This window comes from Xenopus tropicalis, chromosome 6 (genome assembly GCF_000004195.4).
Source record: "Xenopus tropicalis strain Nigerian chromosome 6, UCB_Xtro_10.0, whole genome shotgun sequence".
In the NCBI taxonomy this organism is placed as follows: domain Eukaryota; kingdom Metazoa; phylum Chordata; class Amphibia; order Anura; family Pipidae; genus Xenopus; species Xenopus tropicalis.
This window is the reverse complement of record NC_030682.2, coordinates 117,496,980-117,519,128: the sequence shown is the minus strand read 5'-3', so window position 1 is coordinate 117,519,128 and position 22,149 is coordinate 117,496,980. Positions and strand designations below refer to the sequence as shown.

Sequence of the window (22,149 nt, the reverse complement as noted above, 5' to 3'; positions counted from 1 at the left end):
AGCGTTTCTGTGAGTGCTTATGGCTGTACATAGACCTTTCCGATAAAGCTTACTTAGTTTTTACCTTTCTTCTTTAATAAAAATTATTTAGATTGAACTTCAATTACAAGCAATGCTCCTAATCAGTTAAAAAAAATATATAAACCAACTTGACTTCAATAAGAACAAGAGACACTCCTAAGTGCTAAATAAAATGTATCCAGACCTCCCCTTCACCTCACTCCCTTCCACACACCGCCTCACTCCCTTCCCGCCTCCCCCATGTGTATGTGCCTTCCAGAACCCCGTGACGTCACTTCCGGGTAGAAGCGTTGCGCCCCAGAGGCGGCCGCACGGTCAGGCCCCTCATATCCCGGTGGCAGTGGGGGCCCTTCAGGGCTCAGGCCCCCCTCCCGCATTGCGGGATCTCCACTGCACAATACTCAGTGCATGCAGCAGCCATGAATAAATGTGTTAAGACTCGCCACCTAGCTGTGTGCTGTCTCACAACACCGCCTCCTTCCAGCTCAAATCTAAACGCTCTCTTATCAAGTCTCGCATTGCTGAGAGTTATCGCGAGAGGGCGGCTACATCCATGTTGCCACGTCCAACAGACGCAGAGAACTGAGATTTAGTCGGAGTTCAGCCCCGCCCTATCAGCGTGTCTGGCTCGGGTCAGGGTTCTTGGCTAGCCACTCTCTCGGCGGCTGGAGCTGAAGCCCCACCCTGTCTCATAACCAGGCAGCGATTGGCTGTGCTTGCTATCATTCATTACTTTGTAGAGGGAGAGTGGAAACGCAGAGAAGCTTGTGTCTCCTTACGGCTAGAGGTTGCTGGGTGGAAGAGGAGAGAGGGTCAATAGGGTTCATACTAGCAGTGTATTTCCCCATTATAACATCCCTGTAAAAGCTGAAGTGTCGCGCTGCGCGCTGCTGAGATTGGCCGCTACCTGACGCTGTCCCCAAAAACCAGAAACATGAGCAAGAGCTCGTCCAGCCAGAGGAAGAACCCCAAGGGTGGAAAGAAGGGTAAGTATGCAGCTCTCACTCTCCTTTAGGGCTTAGCCTTTTGCCATGTGTGGTGTGCATTGACTCCAACGCCTTCAGCAGCAACATAGGGATAAGCATCTTATGTCAGGGTTCCACTTCCTCCCCTGCCATGTATCGCCGCCTATGGCTATCTCTCTCTCTCTCACTCTGTGTTGCCAAGCATGCTGGGAATTGCAGTTCATGAATAAGGGGAAAATATTTGCCTCAGAATTTAACAGAGCTCCACCATGTGCCAAAGCATAATTACATGGGGCTCAGCATGTACCTTTTAGTATTAAAAAAAGGTATTGGGGGGTCATTGCTGATGTCAGCTTCCCATTGTGGCCTGAAACTACCCTGCATGAAATCTGATGGAATTATGGGGCCCAATCCTCTTTGGAGTGGGTAACAGGGAACCATATTGCTCTAGAGTTCTAGTGTACTTTGTGTACCTGTGCTAAAATAGTAAATATGAATGATGCATTATCTTTTAGTTTGTAAGCTGTTATGGCCTGTATTAGTCAATATTTGTATGTTTGATGTATTCACCTTACTGTTGTACAGCACTGCTGAATGTGTTGGCATTTATAAAATACACGTTAATAATAACGGTGCTCCATTCTGTAGGGAAAATACACCCCTCCCCCCACATTCTTTAACCATTTCTGTGCAATTGTCTCTAACTTGAAAAAATAAGTGTGAGTTGCAGTTGCATCAATGGAGGTGGGTTTGAAGTTTGAATGAAATCTGTCTTCATGTGCAAAGGAAATGCAGGCAGTTTACCTTTCCGGCCCATTGCTCACGTGTCACTGTGGAAAGGGGGCTTCCTAAGAGATGGGAGGAGCAGCTGTGTTGGCTTCCCACCTCCCTGCAGAAGATTGTGGGCATGTGTAAGATATGTGATCCAGATGTTTTTAAACGGCAAGCAGACATTAGAGAGCCCTTTTCTAAAGGCATATTGTACCAAGGAGTGGTTAGAAAGTTCCCACTGGGTGTGCACAGCATTGCACAGAGGCTTAAAAGTGCCTGAAGGTAGGGTGGGTCAAATAACTAATATGAACCTTATCATGCCAGATACACCTCTCCTCACTCAGTTATATTTCAACTAGGGGAGGTGACTGCACAATGTTTGCTGGAAATAGAACTTGCGTTGCCTTTAGTTACAAACTGCATGTGACACTCAATGATATGTATAAATTAGTATATTCCTATACCCCTAGGCTGCAGAATATAATCTATTCTACCTCCCTACTGTAACAAGGTAATTATTGCTTTATTCTTAAATAGCATTGATTAAGGTGTGCAGTGCATTCTTCATTCAGGCCCACTGAGTTCCTACAGTAAAGCCCATGTTACTTTAGGATTCCTGATTTGCACAGGGACTAAATAGCAGATCTAGGGAAAATTACAGGTGCTGAGACAGAGTTGGCCTTTTATGCATTATAGAGCACTTGTACTTTATGACTGGCCCTGGGTGATCTCTTCCAGTCAGGGCCTGAAATAGGGGTAGGCATATGTCTAGGGCACAGTTGGGGGGGGGTGCAGTTCTGAGAGAGTGAGTGATGAGGAAGCCTTGTGGCAATGGTGTCGGTGCAAGTGAGAAGGGTCAGCAACCAAAGTAGTATTGACTTGGGGAGCAATACTACTTGGCCCTGCTCTGTTTCCAGAACATTTCAGAATGCAGTGAATTCGCTGTCAAACTGAGGAAGTGGCAGATATTTCTTTGGATGATGGGGCAACGTACAGTCTATTAACAGGAGCACAGTACATTCTAGGCAGGTGTATGAAGCACTCACACTGGAAAAACACCTGCTGACTCTAAGGCCCCTTGGAGAGATTAGTCGCCTGCAATAAATCTCTGCTACCGCGGGTGACTAATCTCTTCAAAATGCCTTTTCCTTTTTCTGCAAAAGTGTGCTGCAGGACTAGCTTATATTGCAGCCATGTCCATCAACTTTGGCACTTATGCATGGGCATGTGGGATGTCATATGGTTGTATTATGCAGGGAGACACGTTGGTAAAAATATATAATTGTAATATACAGTTTTCTAAATCATTAGTTGCACTTTTAGTCAAATACAGCAAAGCACTGTGTGCATATGCAAGAAAATGGGCCGAATGTCAGGGTTAAAATATCAACAATCTGATCTCCAAAGATAAGATTATTGTTTGATTTAAATTCCTGAACTGTTACGACATTGTACGTTTTTAAATATCATTTGCTCTTTGTGAGCTAGATGTCAATGAAGAAAAAAACCCATCTGATTTTTGCACAAATAAAGATATATATATATATATATATATATATAAGCACAAAGTTTATATGTGTATATGCACACATGCATCATAAACTTCTCATTTCTTTTGCATACTCTAATGTAGTTTACAGGAGAAACATAGCTGAAACCATGTAAGTGGCAATAACAAGGCATTGTCTGGTTCACTGCATCACAAAACAACAATATGAAAAGAAATAATGCTGATTCAGCGAGTTCTAAGTATTGCAAAGTTCATGGCACATTTTTTTTCTTTCAGAACATTATCTGAATGCTTCAATGATTTGTTCATGTTTTAACTTTTTGGAATAAAGATTTACTACAGCAAGCATGGTTAAATGACAAGTAAACTATACACTAGCACTATACACTAGTGTGGGAAATCTTTTCTCAAATATATATAATATATTTCCTACACATAGAAGGCCATTATACCTGCCCCATTCCAACATAAGTTCAATGATTAGTGCTTGTCTATTTTTTTTCACTAAACAGGACAAAGAGTGAATATCAAAGTAAACGTCATTCCAGCTTCCTGGTTTAAAACAGCAGTTCAGTGGCAAGCCTCTGTATAAACCAGTGATCCCCAACCAGTGGTTCATGAGCAACATGTTGCTCACCAACCCCTTGGTTGATGCTCCCAGAAGTCTTAAAGGAGATGCTTATTTTTAAGTCCCTGACTTGGAGGCAAGTTCTTGTTGTATAAAAACCAGTTGTACTGCGAAACAGAGCCTCCTGTAGGCTGCCAGTCCACATAGGGGCTACCAAATAGCCAATCACAGCCTTATTTAGTAGCCCCAGGTACAATTTTCATGCTGGTGTTGCTCCCCAACTCTTTACATTTGATTGTGGCTCACAGGTTAAGGGCTCTGGTACACAGGGAGATTAGTCGCCCACGACAAATCTCCCGTGTCCCGAGCGACTAATCTCCCCGAAATGCCATCCCACCAAAGAGAATGTAAATCACCGGTGGGATGGCATACGTGGCGCCGCGATTTCCCCGAAATAGCGGAAGTTGTCTTGAGAGGAAACTTCCGCCGCGTATGCCATCCAACCGGCGATTTACATTCTTGCCAGTGGGATGGCATTTCGGGGAGATTAGTCGCCCGCAACAAATCGACTGTGTCGCTGGCGACTAATCTCCCCGTGTACCAGAGCCCCTAAAAAGTGGTATAAACAAACCTCTCCTTTTTGCAAGCTGCAGGCACTGAGATAAGAAGCAGATGATTAAATAAAAGCTTCTCAGTGAATTGTTTACTTGTTTTAAATGAGAAGTTCACCTTTGGACAAGTATCCAAACATACACCCTTAATTTAAAATAAATAGATGTCAAGATAAATAGCAATAAAGCAGCATATTACCAATCAGGAATGTTTCTGTTGTTTCTGCACCTGGCTGTTGCTTCTGAACTTGCCGATGTGATGCCAAATATAGAAGTTCTGGCATCAAGTGCTACTGTATATGCTGCTTCCATTCTTCCATCATCTGCATTTCTTTGATGCAATTGGCTGGCACAGTAAATCCAGTTGACCCTATGACCTGCAAATAAAGCTGGAAAGGAAGGGCATGCTTTGTAGCAGTTTATTCCTGCACTTCCTTTTTAGTTTTCTGTGAGCCGACACATGCAGGGGGTTAGTGACCCCTTGTGCAAGAGGGTGTGAGAAACTTTCTAGATTGGTGTTACATTGCTTCAGTAGGTTTTATCATGACTGCAAATAAATACATAAAAAAAAATTAACGATCAGTTAACTAAATTTGTGGTAACAGGTTGTCCATATTTAGTAGGGATGCACAGAATCCACTTTTTTAGGATCCAGGTAAACCCTGAATCCTAAAAGATTTGTCCGAATCCGAATTTGCACATGCACTAATTTGCACATGATGAAGAAGGGATAAAGAAACATTTCTAACTTCTCTGTTTATGTGAAATAGTCATGTAATTTTAAGCATTCAGATTTGGTTTGCCAGAGGCAAGAATTCGAATCTGAATCTTGGCCAAATCCAGAACCGAATCTTGGATTTGGTGCATCCCTAATATTTAGATACTTGTCTGAATATGAACTTCCCCTTACTTTTATATTCTCTTAGCTCCTTTTGTTGAACAAAATGATTTCTTCCTGCTGCTGATATCTGTATTTACATAGTGCAGGAGATAGACAACCCCCTATTTCTAAGGCAGGGATCCCCAACTTTTTTTTATCCGGGAGCAACATTTCAATGAAAAAACAGCTGGGGAGCAACACAAGCACAAAAACTGGTTGTTAATTGGTTAATTAGTAGCCCAATGTGGACTGGCAGACTACTAGAGGCTCTGTTTGGCAGTTCACATGGTTTTTATGCCTCCAAAACATGTCTCCAAGTCAGGAATTCAAAAATGGTCCCCAACTTTGAGGTCACTGGGAGCAACATTGAAGGGGTTGGTGAGCAACATGTTGCCCCAGAGCCACTGGTTGGGGATCACTGTTCTAAGGGGATACCTTAAAGGAAAGCTATGCCCCCCAGAATGAATATTTAACCAACAGATATTTTATATTATCTTAAGTGACCTATTAAAGAATCTCGCCAAACTGGAATATATATCCGTAAATAAAGAGAACTCTGTCCATTTATTGGCAGATAGGGCCTAGCATGTATGTGTGCCTTGGCTTGTTTGTGTGCACTGTGAATCCTCTGATCCCATGAGGCGGCCCTTAATTCTTAAAATGGCAATTTTCTCTTTAGGATTACCCAATAACGCTTACTATTAAAGTATATTGTGATGATGAAGCAGGGTTTTACATATAAGCTTGTTTATGCAATATATTTTAATAGAGACCTACATTGTTTGTGGGTATAGTTTTCCTTGAATTGGTAAGCAACTACTTTAATATGTTTGACAAAAATGCGCTGTTAAAATCTTAAAGTGAAGAATTTTTTTTTTTTTTGATAGTCCTTAAAAAAAAAAAAAAAGTGAAAAGAGAAATTTGAAAATGTGCCTGTTGGATGGTTTCAGAGCTCAAAGGCTTCTAATAATCTCATAGACATTCTATTCTATTCTAGTGAGAGGATTATGGCATTCTTACTGTATGATGCATAAAGGAAAAGCTTTGGTAACATAATTCTCTAAGGCTTTTTATCCAAGGTGTGCAGCTTTTTCATCTTTGCAGACCATATGTGCACTTTATGGGTTTCAACTGGATACCAAACTGCATACTTTTGTTTTCATTGCCGAAATATGCCGTCTGTGCAATTACTGGCCGATGCCATGCCTTTTTTTGGAAGAAAACAGATAGGTGTTTTTCTCTCCTGACATAGATTCACCGGTGAAGAAACACCTTGCCTTACATGGCCCATAGAGCTCTTGTGCCCAAGTGTCCAAGATGTTCTATAGCAGTTGCATTTGTTTCTAAGACCTGCACTTACATACAGCAGACCACACAAGACCAGTTTTATCTCTAAGCTGTATTCTCATGCACACATACACAAATTTTGAGACTAATGCACACAATAAATTGTTTGTGCACAAATACCTTTGTGTAAAAACACATAATTTTGTACTGTGTGCACTAGTTTTTTACAGTGCGCACATGGTTTTAAAAAGTTCACACAAAATACATTTTTTGCACACAGTCAAGAAGTTTGAAATTTTGGGAATGTTGCACATGGCCCTGTCATCTTGTTTCAGTTTCACTTGTTTGCAGCGGGGGGGGGACCAGTATATAGAGAGACTGTTTAGTTGCACCACTGGTCTATTACTGTGGTATGCAGTAAATATGTGCCCTCAAAAGAGCTGCCAGGCAGTGTTCCCACTTATTCCTTCTTGGTAGTGTTGCAAAAAAAATGTTGTGCACTTTTTTTTTTTTTTAAATGTGTACAAAATTGTGTGCAAGCGCACACACACATTAATTGTTATCTCTGCAAAGCCAATAAATGTAGCCCTTTTCCATTTTCACACACACCAGAGAGAAAGGCAGTTGCCAAAATTAATAAGGCTAATGCCACACGAAGCGTATGGTGCATAATTTCAGCAAGCCAGAAAACTCTTGCTGGGAATACGCTCCATACACTTAAAGGAACAGTAACACCAAAAAATGAAAGTGTATAAAAGTAACTAAAATATAATGTGCTGCTGCCCTGCACTGGTAAAAGTTGTGTGTTTACTTCAGAAAGTCTACTATAATTTATATAAATAAGCTGCTGTGTAGCCATGGAGGCAGCCATTTAAAGGAGAAAAGGCACAGGCACATAGCAGATAACAGATAAAACACTCTTGTATTCTATAGAGCTTATCTGTTATCTGCTATGTAACCTGTGCCTTTTCTCCTTTTTTCCAGCTTGAATGGCTGCCCCCGTGGCTACACAGCAGCTTATTATATAAATTATAGTAGTGTTACTGTAGCAAACACACCAGTTTTACCAGTGCAGGGCAACAGTGCATTATATTTTTATTACTTTTAAAGCTCTTTAATTTTTTGGTGTTACTGTTCCTTTAAAAACTCCCCCTACCTGTGCCTGCACCCGAATGAATTGAAAACACTCTGGTGCAGGCACATGTAGCCGATATCCACATAAAAACACAAGAATTCATATCTTCAGCGTATATCGGCTAAATGTGCCTGCACCCGAGCATATTCAATTCATTCGGGTGCAGGCACAGGTAGGGGAAGATTGTAAGCGTATGGAGCGTATTCTCGGCAAGCGTTTTTGGCTTGACAAATATATGCACCATACGCTTCGTGTGGCATTAGCCTTAAGGGTTGCAATTAAGTAATTGCACCCAACCCTGTAAAGTAGCGTATTAGAGGTCCTCTAGTATGTTTCTTTGCAATGCTAAGATACAGATCTGCGCGTTTGGGCACGTCTCCCCCCCCCCCCCCCATGTCTGTAACCTTCTCTTGTTCATCCATTAACTTATATGATTACTGCCATCATGCACTCCTGATTGTGTTAAGAGTCACTGTTTCGGATAGGCTTTGCTTTCAGCACATAGTTACATAGTTACATAGTTACATAGGGTTGAAAAAAGACCTGTGTCCATCAAGTTCAACCCATCCAAGTAAACCCAGCACACCTAACCCACACCTACCAATCTATACACTCACATACATAAACTATAAATACAACCACTAGTACTAACTGTAGATATTAGTATCACAATAGCCTTGGATATTCTGATTGATCAAGAACTCATCCAGGCCCCTCTTAAAGGCATTAACAGAATCTGCCATTACCACATCACTAGGAAGGGCATTCCATAACCTCACTGCCCTCACCGTGAAAAACCACCTACGCTGCTTCAAATGGAAACTCCTTTCCTCTAATCTAAAGGGGTGACCTCTGGTGCGTTGATTGTTTTTATGGGAAAAAAGAACATCCCCCAACTGCCTATAATCCCCCCTAATGTACTTGTACAGAGTAATCATGTCCCCTCGCAAGCGCCTCTTTTCCAGAGAAAACAACCCCAACCTCGACAGTCTCACCTCATAGTTTAAATCTTCCATCCCCTTAACCAGTTTAGTTGCACGTCTCTGCACTCTCTCCAGCTCATTAATATCCTTCTTAAGGACTGGAGCCCAAAACTGCACTGCATACTCAAGGTGAGGCCTTACCAGGGACCTATAAAGGGGCAAAATTATGTTCTCATCCCTTGAGTCAATGCCCTTTTTTATACAAGACAGCACTTTATTTGCTTTAGTAGCCACAGAATGACACTGCCTGGAATTAGACAACTTGTTATCAACAAAAACCCCTAGATCCTTCTCCATTAAGGATACCCCCAACACACTACCATTCAGTAGATAGTTTGCGTTTATATTATTTCTACCAAAGTGCATAACTTTGCACTTATCAACATTGAACCTCATTTTCCAGTTTGCTGCCCAGTTATCTAATTTTGTCAAATCGCTCTGCAAAGCGGCAGCATCCTGCATGGAACTTATAGTTTTGCACAATTTAGTGTCATCAGCAAAAATAGAAACAATACTGTCTATGCCCACCTCCAGGTCATTAATAAACAAGTTAAACAGCAAAGGCCCAAGGACTGACCCCTGCGGTACTCCACTAACCACACTGGTCCAATTAGAAAATGTTCCATTTACCACCACTCTTTGTACTCTATCCTTCAGCCAGTTCTCTATCCAATTACAAATATTATGTTCTAGGCCAATATTCCTTAATTTGATCATTAACCTTCTGTGAGGTACTGTATCAAACGCTTTAGCAAAGTCCAAGTAGATGACATCAACTGCCATTCCAGCATCAAGGTTCCTACTCACCTCCTCATAAAAGGCAACTAAATTAGTCTGGCAAGATCTGTTACGCATAAAACCATGCTGGCACAAACTAATAGTATTGTGAACTGCAATGTATTCAAGTACCCTATCCCTTATTACCCCTTCCAAAAGTTTTCCTACTACTGATGTCAGACTAACAGGCCTATAGTTTTCAGGCTGAGAACGGGATCCCTTTTTAAATAACGGCACCACATTAGCAATCCGCCAGTCTCTTGGCACCATGCCAGACCTCAATGAATCCTGAAAAATTAAGTGATGCCATGCCATAATATATCACATAACTAATCTAAAAAACCTAAAGGGTCCTTTATGAACAGAGTTTAGTGAGCAAAGTGCCTTGTTGATTCTTGGACACACAAGTACCCTTAACAAATGTTGTTCAGTATAAGCAACATTTGTATGCATTTTTATGCACTTGTAGTAGTAAATCATCCTTCCTATGTATAGTAAGTTGTAAGTAACGTTCTCCCTGCTGTTAAATGGATCCCATACCTGTATAGGAGAAACCCCTTCCGTGAAGGAGGTTGTTGGGGAATTTCACTAATAATGTATAATGGAAAGCCTTGAAGATTCAGAGTTAAGGAGCAAAATTTAATGGAAAGCCTTGAAGATTCAGAGTTAAGGAGCAAAATTTATGCACCTTTGCCTGAATCTACATGGCTGCATTTCCATTGTACTTAATTTCAGTTAGTATGCACACTTGTATTAAATATGCCTGGCTCCTTGTTTTTTTATTTTTAATGGCTCCATATGTAGGATTAAATCTATACTGTAAACTAGGCCCTGATTTTCGTGGGTGGGTCACAATTAACTTTAATCCAGTGCAGTTTAAATAAGTGGAATGAACCATTGCTCTGTTGCCTGAGGGTAAGCGTAAATGCCCCTGCTAAACAAGAAACCAGATGGAAAATCAGGTTAAACAAGTACAAAAATGTCCTGCAAATGATAGCAGCTATCTGAAGTACAGATTAAGGTTAAATAATCTCTTTTGGTTCACCCATATTTTCATATATAATGTAAGAACTGTTACATTTACTCCAGGTCTAGCAGCCTTTAGTAAATAATAAGGTGCCATTCTGAAGTAGACCATTAATTGCAGGCGCTGCAGGTTAGTAAGCATAGAGCAAACTTTTCAGTCTTTTAATGTTCTCATACCCCAGGCACTCTTGCAAAATGCATACCAGCAAGTTACTGACTTGGAATATAATAGATGCAGTAAGTGGCTGGTCTATACATGCATGGTGATTTCACACCCATTTCTTTAATGCTTTATTTATGGGGGCCTTAAATGAGCGTTTTTGTCAGGTCAGACTTTGGTGGGACCATACAGTTTAGCTGGCAGATAACCCTTAAGACATTATGCTCAACCTGCTAGGGTCAGATAAACAGTATTAGTTTTGTGAAGTCCTCATGAAGGGCAATTTGGTACCACCTCAAGTGCATCTGAAAAAACACCAGCCAAATTGCCCAAAATGTCCTTCTGCTAAATTACAAACCTTGGGCCTGGACTTGAGACCTAAAGTGAGTGGTTCATGTGAGGAAACTTGCCAACACCTAGGAGCTGAAGCTTTTCTGTTTGGAGGAATGGGCTAAAATTTCTCAGAGTCTATGTGTAGGACTGATCAACAGTTAATGAAAAAGTTTAGTTGCAGTTAATGCTGCACAAGGGGGTCACACCAAATACTTGAAAGTATGATTCATTTACTTTTGCCACACGCTGATGTTATTGGCTCATTTTTTTTTTTCAATAAATACATGACCAAATATAATCATTTTTATTTCATTTTACTAGGTTTTCTTCATCTACTTTTAGGACTTAAAAAAATCAGATGATGTTTTAGGTCCCGTTCATATAAAAGTATAGAAAAAATTTAAAGGGTTCACAAAATTTAAAGCACATCTAGAGGTTGTCATAAATGGAAAAATGGCACTTCTTAGAAATAAAGAATATAGACTAAGGGGCACATTCATTAAAGCACGACAGGTCCGATTACAAAATTTTTGCGCCACTTTTCCGTACTTTGCGACAATTTGCAGAGTGCCATTGAGTCCTATGGGAGGCTTCCAAAATCATGCACTGAAGGTTCAAAGTCAGAAAGGTTTTCCCGCCACACTGGCTTGTGGCGTGGTATGATCCGAAAGTTACGAAATTTTCGTATCCTAACGATCAAAAATGCCGCAAAAACCTTTCTTTTGAAACTTCAGTGCATGATTCTGGAAGCCTCCCATAGGACTCAATGGCACTCTGCAGCTCCAACCTGGCCCAAGGAAAGTCTCCCATAGGACTCAATGGCACTCTGCAGCTCCAACCTGGCCCAAGGAAAGTCTCCCATAGGGCTCAATGGCACCCTGCAGCTCCAACCTGGCCCAAGGAAAGTCTCCCATAGGGCTCAATGGCACTCTGCAGCTCCAACCCGGCCCAAGGAAAGTCATCCATAGGGCTCAATGGCACTCTGCAGCTCCAACCCGGCCCAAGGAAAGTCTCCCATAGGGCTCAATGGCACTCTGCAGCTCCAACCTGGCCAAAGGAGTACAAAGAGACTTTCGTACTTGTTGCGCCAAATACAATTTTGTCGCACAAATTGTCGCAAAGTACGAAAAAGTCTTGCAAATTAACTAAACAAAATCGCAAAAACTATACACAGTTCTAACTTAGAAAAAAAAAACAATTTTCTTGTATTCGGACGCATTCGTACCCCTTAAATTTGCCATTTGGCTTGATCAGTGTATGAATGAGCCTGATCTGATATCATCATTTGCCATTCTTGTGGCAAATTGGCTATTTCAGTCAGCAAAGGACAAATTAGGAGCCACTATCCATGTATGTGTACTTAAAAGTGGAACAGACCTGATTGTGAGGATTGTGTTTCTTCTTTAAAAAAAAATGTTAGCATGTGCATTTATTCAAACAAAGTTTCTTTTAACAATTTCAATGGGTTGTTCCTTACATGCAGAAATTGGCAGCACAACAGAAGACTGTGATCATGGGTGAGAAAATAACCTGGTAATAGTGTGCATTGCATTACGTTTTGTTGTTTTCTTTTGATCATTGAGATTCTCTAACAAGGTTGCTTGGTTTGCATGGACTGGTTGTGGTTTGCATGTTTCCATAACACATTTTGATGCAGCATTAAGGGAGCGCATGGAGTGTTTTGACTTTACATTTGTATTTATACATTTGTCTTTGTGTATAAAATATTAGGAACATTTATTTTTTTTTATCATTGTAAACTGAAATAAATTTTATGTTTTTTCCATGCAAAAAACAAATAAACAAATGCAAGTCTTTTAAAAAGGTATATCAGGGCATTTAAAAAATACATTTTTTTTTATACTCTTGGCTTTGCCATGTATAAGAATGTTAACATTTTTGGCTTAATGACTGTAACTTTCAGTTGTATATGAATAACAGATTATTAATGATTATATAGCCAATTTTAAATGTAATTGATATTGTAACCTGTGGATCTATCTGGCTCTTTCTTTTCTCTCCACTGCTTATTCTGACTACATGTAATATTGAAGCAATGCCACAGTAGTCATTTCTCCTCCAGCCAAGATGTAATTTCACACTGAGGCTCATTTATAAACATTGGGCAGATTTGCACCTGGGCAGTAACCCATAGCAACCAATCAATAATTACATATGTCCAGCCAGCTGTAGGTTTTACAATGAAAGCAGAATTCCGATTGGTTGCCATGATTTACTGTACATTTGCAAATTTGCCCAGTGTTTATAAATGACTGTTCCTTATGCACATCTGTAATTCTCCTTTTTACATGCCTGTTTATCAAAGAAAATACACTGACCTTAGGTTTTTGGCTGAAATTTTCTTGCACCTCTATAGCCACAGTTACACTACCTGGTTATTTGTGTAGCATCTCCTACATTGGTATAAAACATCTGATTGGTGAGTTGACCTTGCTTTCAGCTGGGGCATAATAAATCACATGTTTGCTTACAGAAGTATGTGTTACATGCTGAAGTAAACATTGCGATTATTTCTCTAAGAGCATGAGATATTGCCATACAAGAGGGCTAAGTAGAAATGCTATAACAAATGTTACCATGATAATTATATATATTAGAACTATCCAGCAGGTGGCAATGTTGCAAAAAATAAGATTGTTTCCAGTGTCATAAGCAACATATTGTATACTGATGTTATTGGGCATTTTTTTTCACACAAATCACCTCTCCCAGATAACCAGGGCATTGCTAGTGTATTGCAGTGACAGTAAGGAGAAGGGGCAAGGTCACATGGAGTGCAAGATCTGCGTCTCTCAGTCCTGTGTTTTTCCATCAGGCTGAGAGAAGAGGATCTGCTTCCCTATGCTTCTCTGTGTGCACTGAAAACTATAGTATCAGCCTAAGTGCAGGCATGTGCAGAAGAGCAGATCGGAAGTTGGCCTGAAATACCCCATGCTTTCATGTTTTAGGGCGGATATCTGATCTGCTACAATGTGTTTACCTGCAAGTGAGCGGGTGCTGTGCTGTGGAGCAGCATACAGGAGCAGATCCCTTTTCTCAGGTTGAAAAAAAAATGCTATGCTGAGTGCAGCTCACAAGGAGTTCAGCAAATACTGTTTTCAATAGCAGTTACATTTACAAATACCTTTTTGTAATAAATTCACATTGGAAAGTTGCTTAGAATTATGTTTTCTTTTATTAGGCAAAAACTTATTTTTGGAGTTGACATGTCCTTTAAGGTCAGCCAGAACAAGCACTAACCTTTCTTCATCAAAGCAAGGGAGCCTTTTTTTGCCCCTTAAATTAGTGGTTAATTAGTTCTCTGGGGCAGAGTTGTGTGTTATATGTTAGGAGCATCCAGTTATTTCATAGTCACACACTGAGAAAATTCTTCGCAACCTATCCAACAGACACACAAAAACTTATATGCTACATAATCCAATACGTGGCTGTATTTATCCTGAACTGTCATTTAAGCCTCCACCTGCTTTTTAATTAACTTAAGACAAACAGAGTCTTAATAAAGTATTATTGTTGCTTTTTAATCTCCCGGAGGAATAGATGTACAGTAGCCAGAAGTGATCACAACACAAATCTTCTTGCCAGTGGACAGATTGCTTCTGTTTTATGCTGCTTAATATACTGTCTTTCTGAGCTTTGGTATGGATGTTACTTTAATTAAGAATTCCAGAACATCCTTCAAACCTTTTTAGGGAGCCCTAAATCTCTGGAAGGGTGACCTATTCTACAAATGTGCCTCAGGCTGGCTCTTCCAATCCCTTGTCACTACCAGGCCCCTTTTAGTATGGATTATAGAGCAACTAACAACAATATATTGTCTTAACACGTGCATTCAAGCCAGTCTTAAGGTGGCCACACACGTGGCAATCTGCGATCTTTTCGCACGAAAGATCGTCAGATCCGCCACTAACCTTCAGGGCTGAAACAGGCAGATAAGGAGGTAGAAACAATAGGATTTCTACTTCCTTCTGCCGATTCAGCGATTTAACTGATTTAAACGATTTTAACTGGCCCGATCGGCGGGTCGACTGATATCAGCAGCTTCCTACGATATCGGTCGACTCGCCGACTTGCCATACACGCACCGAATATCGTACAAAACGAGGTTTTGTACAATATTATCGGTACGTGTATGGCCAGCTTTAGAAAGAGATCTATTTTGCTTAAACATTGGTCCCATCCAGAAATTCGCACCAGGAGCCACATCTCTGTATATGTCTAAATTAATTGGTCCTTTACAAAAAAAAAACAATCCTATTTGACCAAATGATGCAACAGAGTGTTGGTGGAGCAGCTGCTTATTTAGGCCAAGTAATAACATACATAAGACCTTCTTTAACGCTACAGATATTTGCATTCAGATCAGATCCTTTGCTATGCATGCAATGTCTCCCTATATTCCAGAAGATAGGATACAGATATGTTTGTGTGTCTGTGTTTATTCCCAGAGGTATTCTATTAAGGGGAGAGTTAGGAGCTATTGCTTTGTAGCTTTTGGGATCCATCCAGCTCAGATATAGATCTGTGCATAGCTACTTTAGAGTACTGGCATTTAACCTGCCTTTGGCTTCTTGTAAATTGACCTCTGGCAATGTAAACTCTCGATCATACATACTGTAGCTGTAATGTTTCTGTCATTCACCGAATGTTTATATGGCTTGAACCCAAGAGGCCTTATTCATAATATAGAGCTAGATGTTGTGGGGAAATATATATATATATATACACAATTTCAAAAGGATTATTGTTATTTTTTTTTATTCTTTTTCTAAAAAGTAAAATTCTAACACAACAGACTTACCTGTGACATGTAAAATTTACACTCAAGTCAACAGTGTATGGGTAGGGCTTGACTGACCCAATAGCGGCATCTCCAAAGCAGGGGCTTATTCAGTCTGGTTATATTTAAAGGTTAATACTTTTTTTTTTTTTTTTTTTTTTTGGCTATTCTGGATATTCCTAGAATTTTAGCAGGGAAAACAGAACATGTGTCTAATTGCCTTTTGTGAATACATTTTCCTATTATTAAAGAGTGTTATGGTTATCAGTTCAACAAAATGACATGATCCAGTCAGGTCTGTAGCAGGAACTGGACTAGAAAGTACAGCCTATAGCAGTCCAGCTGCTAAAACACAACTTTCAACATTCTGCTAGCAGCAAAACTGAAGCAGCGATTCTGGGAATTGTAGGTCCCTCCCTGCCTTAAAGTATTAATAGCAGCCAAAAGACATCCCAAGGGTAAGGTTACTATACAGTATATTATATTTTATATAATCATCATGCTCTGGCATCCTTGAATATGAATTATTCATATATATAATTTACCGAAAATTGACCCTGCTCTGTCTTCTTATGTGATGGCCTTACTATCTTTCTTGGAAATCTTTAACTAGCCATCGGCACACTGCCTTCTACTTTATAGGACATTTTCACCCCTCCAGAGAACTTGATGTTGTAAGAAAGCCCTTTTTCTCATATTGCCTATAATATATGCACCCGTATTTGTTCACTGCTAGACTCTAAAACAGTATATGTACAAAATATATACAACTAGATGCTTCTACCGTCCACCTCCAGCAATATCTAGATATGGGCCACTATATAATATTGTTAAGAACATGCTAACAGATATAAAGGGTTTAATGCTCAAAATTGTATGGCATTGCCCTTTATATAATTCTGTATCACAGTAATGTAAATTAAGGACACTGCCTAGATTTTGGGATCTGCTTGGTAAGTTCTAAGATCTACGGCAGGGATTCCCAACCTTGTATATCCTTGAGCCATATTTCAATGAAAATGATAGTCGCTATATTGAATGGAAGCCTACAGAAGGCTCTGTTCGGCAATTACACTAGGTTTTTATGCAATCAAAGCTTGCCCCCTAACAAGAAATTCAAAAATAAGCACCTGCATTAAGGCCACTTGGAGCAACATTCAAAGAGTTGGAGAGCAACATATTGCTCACGAGCCATTGGTTAGCGATCACTGTTCTGTGGTATCCAGTATGGAGTTTGTCATTTCCGTGGGCTTTCTCAGGTTGCTCTAATTTCCTCTCACAATCCAGATACATAAATGAAACTGGTGCATTCAAGTATGTGTGTATAGCTCTGCATAATAAGTCTGCTGAATTGTAACTGTAATCTCACTGACTCTCGTGTTCTATACCTTTTGTTGAATAAATGGGTGTGCATGCGTGACTGTTTGATGGGAGCATCTGCTTGTTAATTCACTGGGGATTACGAGACGAGGCAAGGCAATAGAAAGTCTTGCACTGGGAGCCTGAAGCTGCTTCCTTCTGCCTTGGGCTCGGCTCCTCTCTGGCTATGAAAGAGTCAAGGCTTTGCAGAATACTTGTCCCACAGTGCAGGATTTCCATATGAGTGCTTGCTAGAGTTTGGCTCAGGGAGGGAGGGGACCTATAAATAGACATCCAGCCCTTGTAGGCAGGTCTGGTGTAGGAATCCTGCTCGGTTAACTTTACTATCCTTTTCTGCCCCTGCTGCATGGGTTGTCTTGAAGGATCACTCCAGGCTTCCTTTAGAAATATACTTTGCTAACAAAAGTTTTGTACAGTCCATGGACGTGGGGTGGCCAAATGATGGCTGAAGATTCAGGTACAGTGACACTTCTTATGGACCTTGCTTTTAGTTGTAAGTGAGAGAGGCAACCTGTGGCTCTCCAGATGTCTTTTAGACTACAGATCCCAGTATCCTATGCAAGGGCTTGTCTTTCGATGACATCTGTATGGCCACAGGTGGGAAAGCCATTTTCTAGATATCTTTGCTCAGCAGCCCCATAAGTTGATAAGTTGTTTTCTTCCGAAAAGTGGTTCAACCAAGTTTAATGTATTAAATCCATTTAATGTTGCCTTAAATGATATAATTTGTTATATTATGCTTGGATTTCATGTTAGAATCATGTACATATGTTTAAATGAATGCACTTTCTACTACATGTTATCTTTGCCACTGCTAACTACTGAGTTTGCAGTTTTATTCCTGGATGATGATTAATGCTGCTAAATAACAAACTCAGCTTGCATGCCCATTTAGCTCTGCCTTAATCCAAGGTTTGGTGCAAGTGAGCAGAACATTAAAATTAGACTCTGTTGTCGGAATCGAATTGCGCAGAGTACGCTATGCCTGTGTGGCAAGGAAGATCGGATCTGCAGTATGACTCCACATAATTCAGATGACTCGGTTCAAATGGTTATGTAGCAACAGTGGCAGCCTGACAGTCAATTTTAGAAGCCCGTGAGCCTAGATCTTTCATTATCTAATAGCATATAATCAGGAGCAAGCAATGAAACTCTGGGAAATCTGACTGTGACAGTCCCAGTTAAAAACCACTGCACGGCTTTAGCTCTTTGTGTCGAGATGCATGTCATAACCTCATTACTTTAAATAAAGGGGGGAAATGTCAGTAACACAGCCCTTTTATTGTACAGGTGTTTTTGTTTGTTTTTTTATATCTGCTACCTTCATCAAACTTTTCTTCTCTCTATGGAGGTGCACACCCAAAATGTCTTGCAAAAAAAAAAAAAAAAAAAAAGATTCATATTGTTTTACTTCCAAATTCCTTCATTCTTAAGCAGGTTAAGCATATGGTATGTGTAAGGTTAAAAAAAAAAAACCTACAGAAAAAGCAGTGTGACACGTCAGCTGTTTAAACAGCCTTTGGCATTGTTTTACTTGCATAGCAAGCCTGAAGAGTGGTGCCATGCAGGATACTGAGTCTCGGATTTGCGAGCATTATTGAAAAAGAATTGCTTTTGATTCTCTCTACAAAGCACAATATTTATATAACTTTAGAAGAGAGGAACATACTCCATTAGATACTCTATTAGATACACCCTCAAATCATCTGCAGCCTGGAACAGCCCATGATTAAAAGACTGGATGCAAAACCAAAACTACTGAAATGTTATCTGCAGAAGCTCACATTTCTCTAGACATATAGAGTGCTGCATTTGTTATAAAGTGAGAATGTGCATTATTATGCCAATTATCCAGGAGTCACTCTTTTTTTTTTTTTTTTTTTGCTCTATAAACAAAATTAGACGAAAGAGTTGTTGGCTGGTACAGTAGCATGCATGCTAAATGTGACCATACACTATAAGATCTGCTCATTTGGCAAGGTCTGCAAAGCCGATCTTTCCCTGATAAGCCCACCTTGAGGTGGGCAATATCGGATTGATCTGATCATTCGGACCCGGGCCAAACGATCGGATGACATTGCCAGGACAGAAGCCTTCGGGGCAAGAATTGCATCAATGCGCTGATGCACTGCTTGTCCTGATGGGATTTTTAAACCTGCCCAATTGGCATCTGGCCAATTTTCAGCCAGAAGTCAGGTGGGGTAGGCCCAGTCTGATAATCGGCCAGCTCAGACTGTCGGCAGATTTTATCGGCCTGTGTATGGCTACCTTAATTCCACAAATCATAACTGTATTGATAATGTTAGCCCATATTCCATCTTCTATTTGTGAGAAAATTAAACTTCACTTAATGTGAAGCTATATTATTACTGATGGTTATTGTTGCATTCTCCCCGAATAAACTGTACTCAAGCACATGCCTCCAATATTTGCCATTAAAAATATACACACACATATCTATCTATATATATATATATATATATATATATATATATATATATATCTATCTATATATATATATATATATATATATATATATATATATATATATATATATATATATATATATATACACACATATATACACACATATATACACATATACAGCCACTCAGTTTCCATAGATCCTGCTTATTTCTACCATCTACAGTGTTATCAACTCTAAAGGAGAGAACAAATGTGGAAAGTGAAGATGAAATTCTCCTTACTTTGTCCCTGGTTGCATATCTGCTCTCCGTTGCTGCCCTTAAAGCGGACCTGTCACCCTAAGAAATAAGTCCAAATTATTCTCTATATTGTTAGTTGAGCAAAATAAACTTTACTTACTCTATATTAATAATATAAATCTTGTTTCCTTCCGTCTTGGAATTACTCAATTAAAGCAAGCAGGCAGGCACCATTTTGTGGACACTGTTATTAAGGCAAACTTTGTATCATGCCAAAATCTTGTTTATGTGATAGAATGGGGGACCTGATGCCCAGGCCCATGCACTGGCTACACAATTAGATGAGGAGGAAGGAGGGGAGAAGTGAGATGTGCAGTGACATCTAGGAAGTGCTGAATGGAAAGCTAAAGTTACTGTCTGCCCCGCCTCTATGCCTAAGGCATAGAGGCGGGGCAAGCAATATATGATTGACAGCTGTGATTTTTAAATGCCTTTATAATGGGTTTGGATGTGTTAATATAAAAATGAATTTGGGTTTCATGTTTAATTTGAACAGGACTTTTAATTTACAGATTTTCATGTCTGGGTGACAGGTCCACTTTAAAGGCAGTGGTACATAGGACCGTTGGCAATTATAGAAATAACTTTGGGTATATTGGTCAGTTGGTGTATTGTGTGAAAATACACAATTTGACATGCCCATAGCACTCCGTTCTCAGGAATGACGATATTTCTGGATATTATGTCAGCTGTGTTTTAACTTGAAACACCCAATGTTGCTCCTTTATTCTACATTGCTGCTTCCAACACAGCGCTCATTCATCTCTGTCTTGATTCTCCCTTACCTAAACTGATCCTTTCCAAGGTCCAACTCTGCTCCCTCTTGCTTTTCCATCAAGGCTGATTAAGGGGAACATTACAATAATATAACTTAAAATAACAAAAATAAACAAATAAACAAAAATAACATTTAATCTTAAATGTTATTGTAACAGAAACACAAGGAAGGAGTTCTTTGTCATCCTTAATTAGAGATACAATCGGCCAGGGCGAGCACATTTGTATTTTAAAGCTCATATTGCCCTGTGTATGGCCCTGTGCATGCTCATTTATTTTTAGTTAGAAAAGTGCTTGTGACCAGCCTCTTATTCTGCAGCCCTGATCGAGTGCTTGAGGCTACCTGCATGAGTGGGAATACTTCAGATTATGAAAAATACATACACTTTAAAACATGCCCCAATGCTTAGCATCTCATTATGAAACTCCTGCTGTGCACAAAGTCTTCATGTATGGGTTGAAGCCTCTTGCCTCAGAAATAATCAAAGAATTGCTGGCTTCAGAACTTGACCTTCTCTGTTTCTGATAGACATTAAGATATTTGTCAGTGAGCCCGCTCCCTTAAATTATTCAGTAAAGCTCTAAATCCCATTATCACAGCATGAAGCTTTTATTCTTTGTAAAAGATATAAATTGCACCAGTTTAGGGGACCTCTATTATTTTTGTATTGCAAACAACACTAAACAGTATTACTTTGTATTAACTTATGTGAAAAGTTTTTATGAGGATACGTTTAAAATATATTTATTTTGACGGCATCTGTGCTTCATTCCTGCTTTGGATTTTTTTTTTTTCTATGGTCAGTTAAGCTTTTTTTGAAGTCAGATGGTCCACCTATAGCATGATAAATGTAGAGCATATATGAAGTGAACCATTTTTCTTCTGTTGAGAATGGATTTTCAGGATGCTGAAATGTACTTTTATTCATTTGGACCAGCCATTATACCCCTTTTCATGTCTTTGGAGTAATTTCTACATTTCTAATAAAGGGACATTAATAAATTATACAAGATAATTATATAATTGTCATGCTGTTAGTATGGGGATATCATATATTCTGCCTCATAAGACTATAAGAGCTATATTTGTCTTGAAATAGCTTCTTTTTTATTACTTCACAATGATTTAAATAGTTGTTTCGTTTTGCTAGTGTCGTTTATCTGAACACGAAAGAAAATTCTCCTGTACAACTTGCTTTTACATGCTTTCTGAATAAATGGCTATGCCCTGTTTGTCATGTTATTCCTTTACCAAATGACTCTTTACAAACTGGGGTTTGAACCTGGCAAATTCAGGTACTGCTAGTACATAAAGACCAGGGGAAATTTTTAAGGTCTCTTAATAGGGGTCTCTTTAATGAGACTGGGTACTTGCCAATAGATTATACCTTCTCCAGAAATCTTTCGTAAGCAGGTCTGATGCAGTATATCAATAACT

General features: G+C 39.6%; 1 protein-coding gene across 17 annotated transcripts in view; it reads left to right on the top strand.

The window, feature by feature from the left end:
* The first annotated feature begins 299 nt into the window (after positions 1 to 299).
* Positions 300 to 22,149, top strand: part of asph (aspartate beta-hydroxylase) — a 94,338-nt gene continuing 72,488 nt past the window's right edge. For 5 of the 17 annotated variants that reach the window (XM_031903356.1, XM_031903357.1, XM_031903351.1 and 2 more), the window contains exon 1: positions 313 to 1,007. In XM_031903356.1, the coding sequence (XP_031759216.1) occupies positions 956 to 1,007 (52 nt within the window). In that variant the 5' untranslated portion in view covers positions 313 to 955. Of the gene's footprint in view, positions 1,008 to 17,500; positions 17,666 to 22,149 lie in introns of those variants that run through there. The other 12 variants (XM_031903358.1, XM_031903359.1, XM_031903354.1 and 9 more) reach the window with 8 other exon arrangements.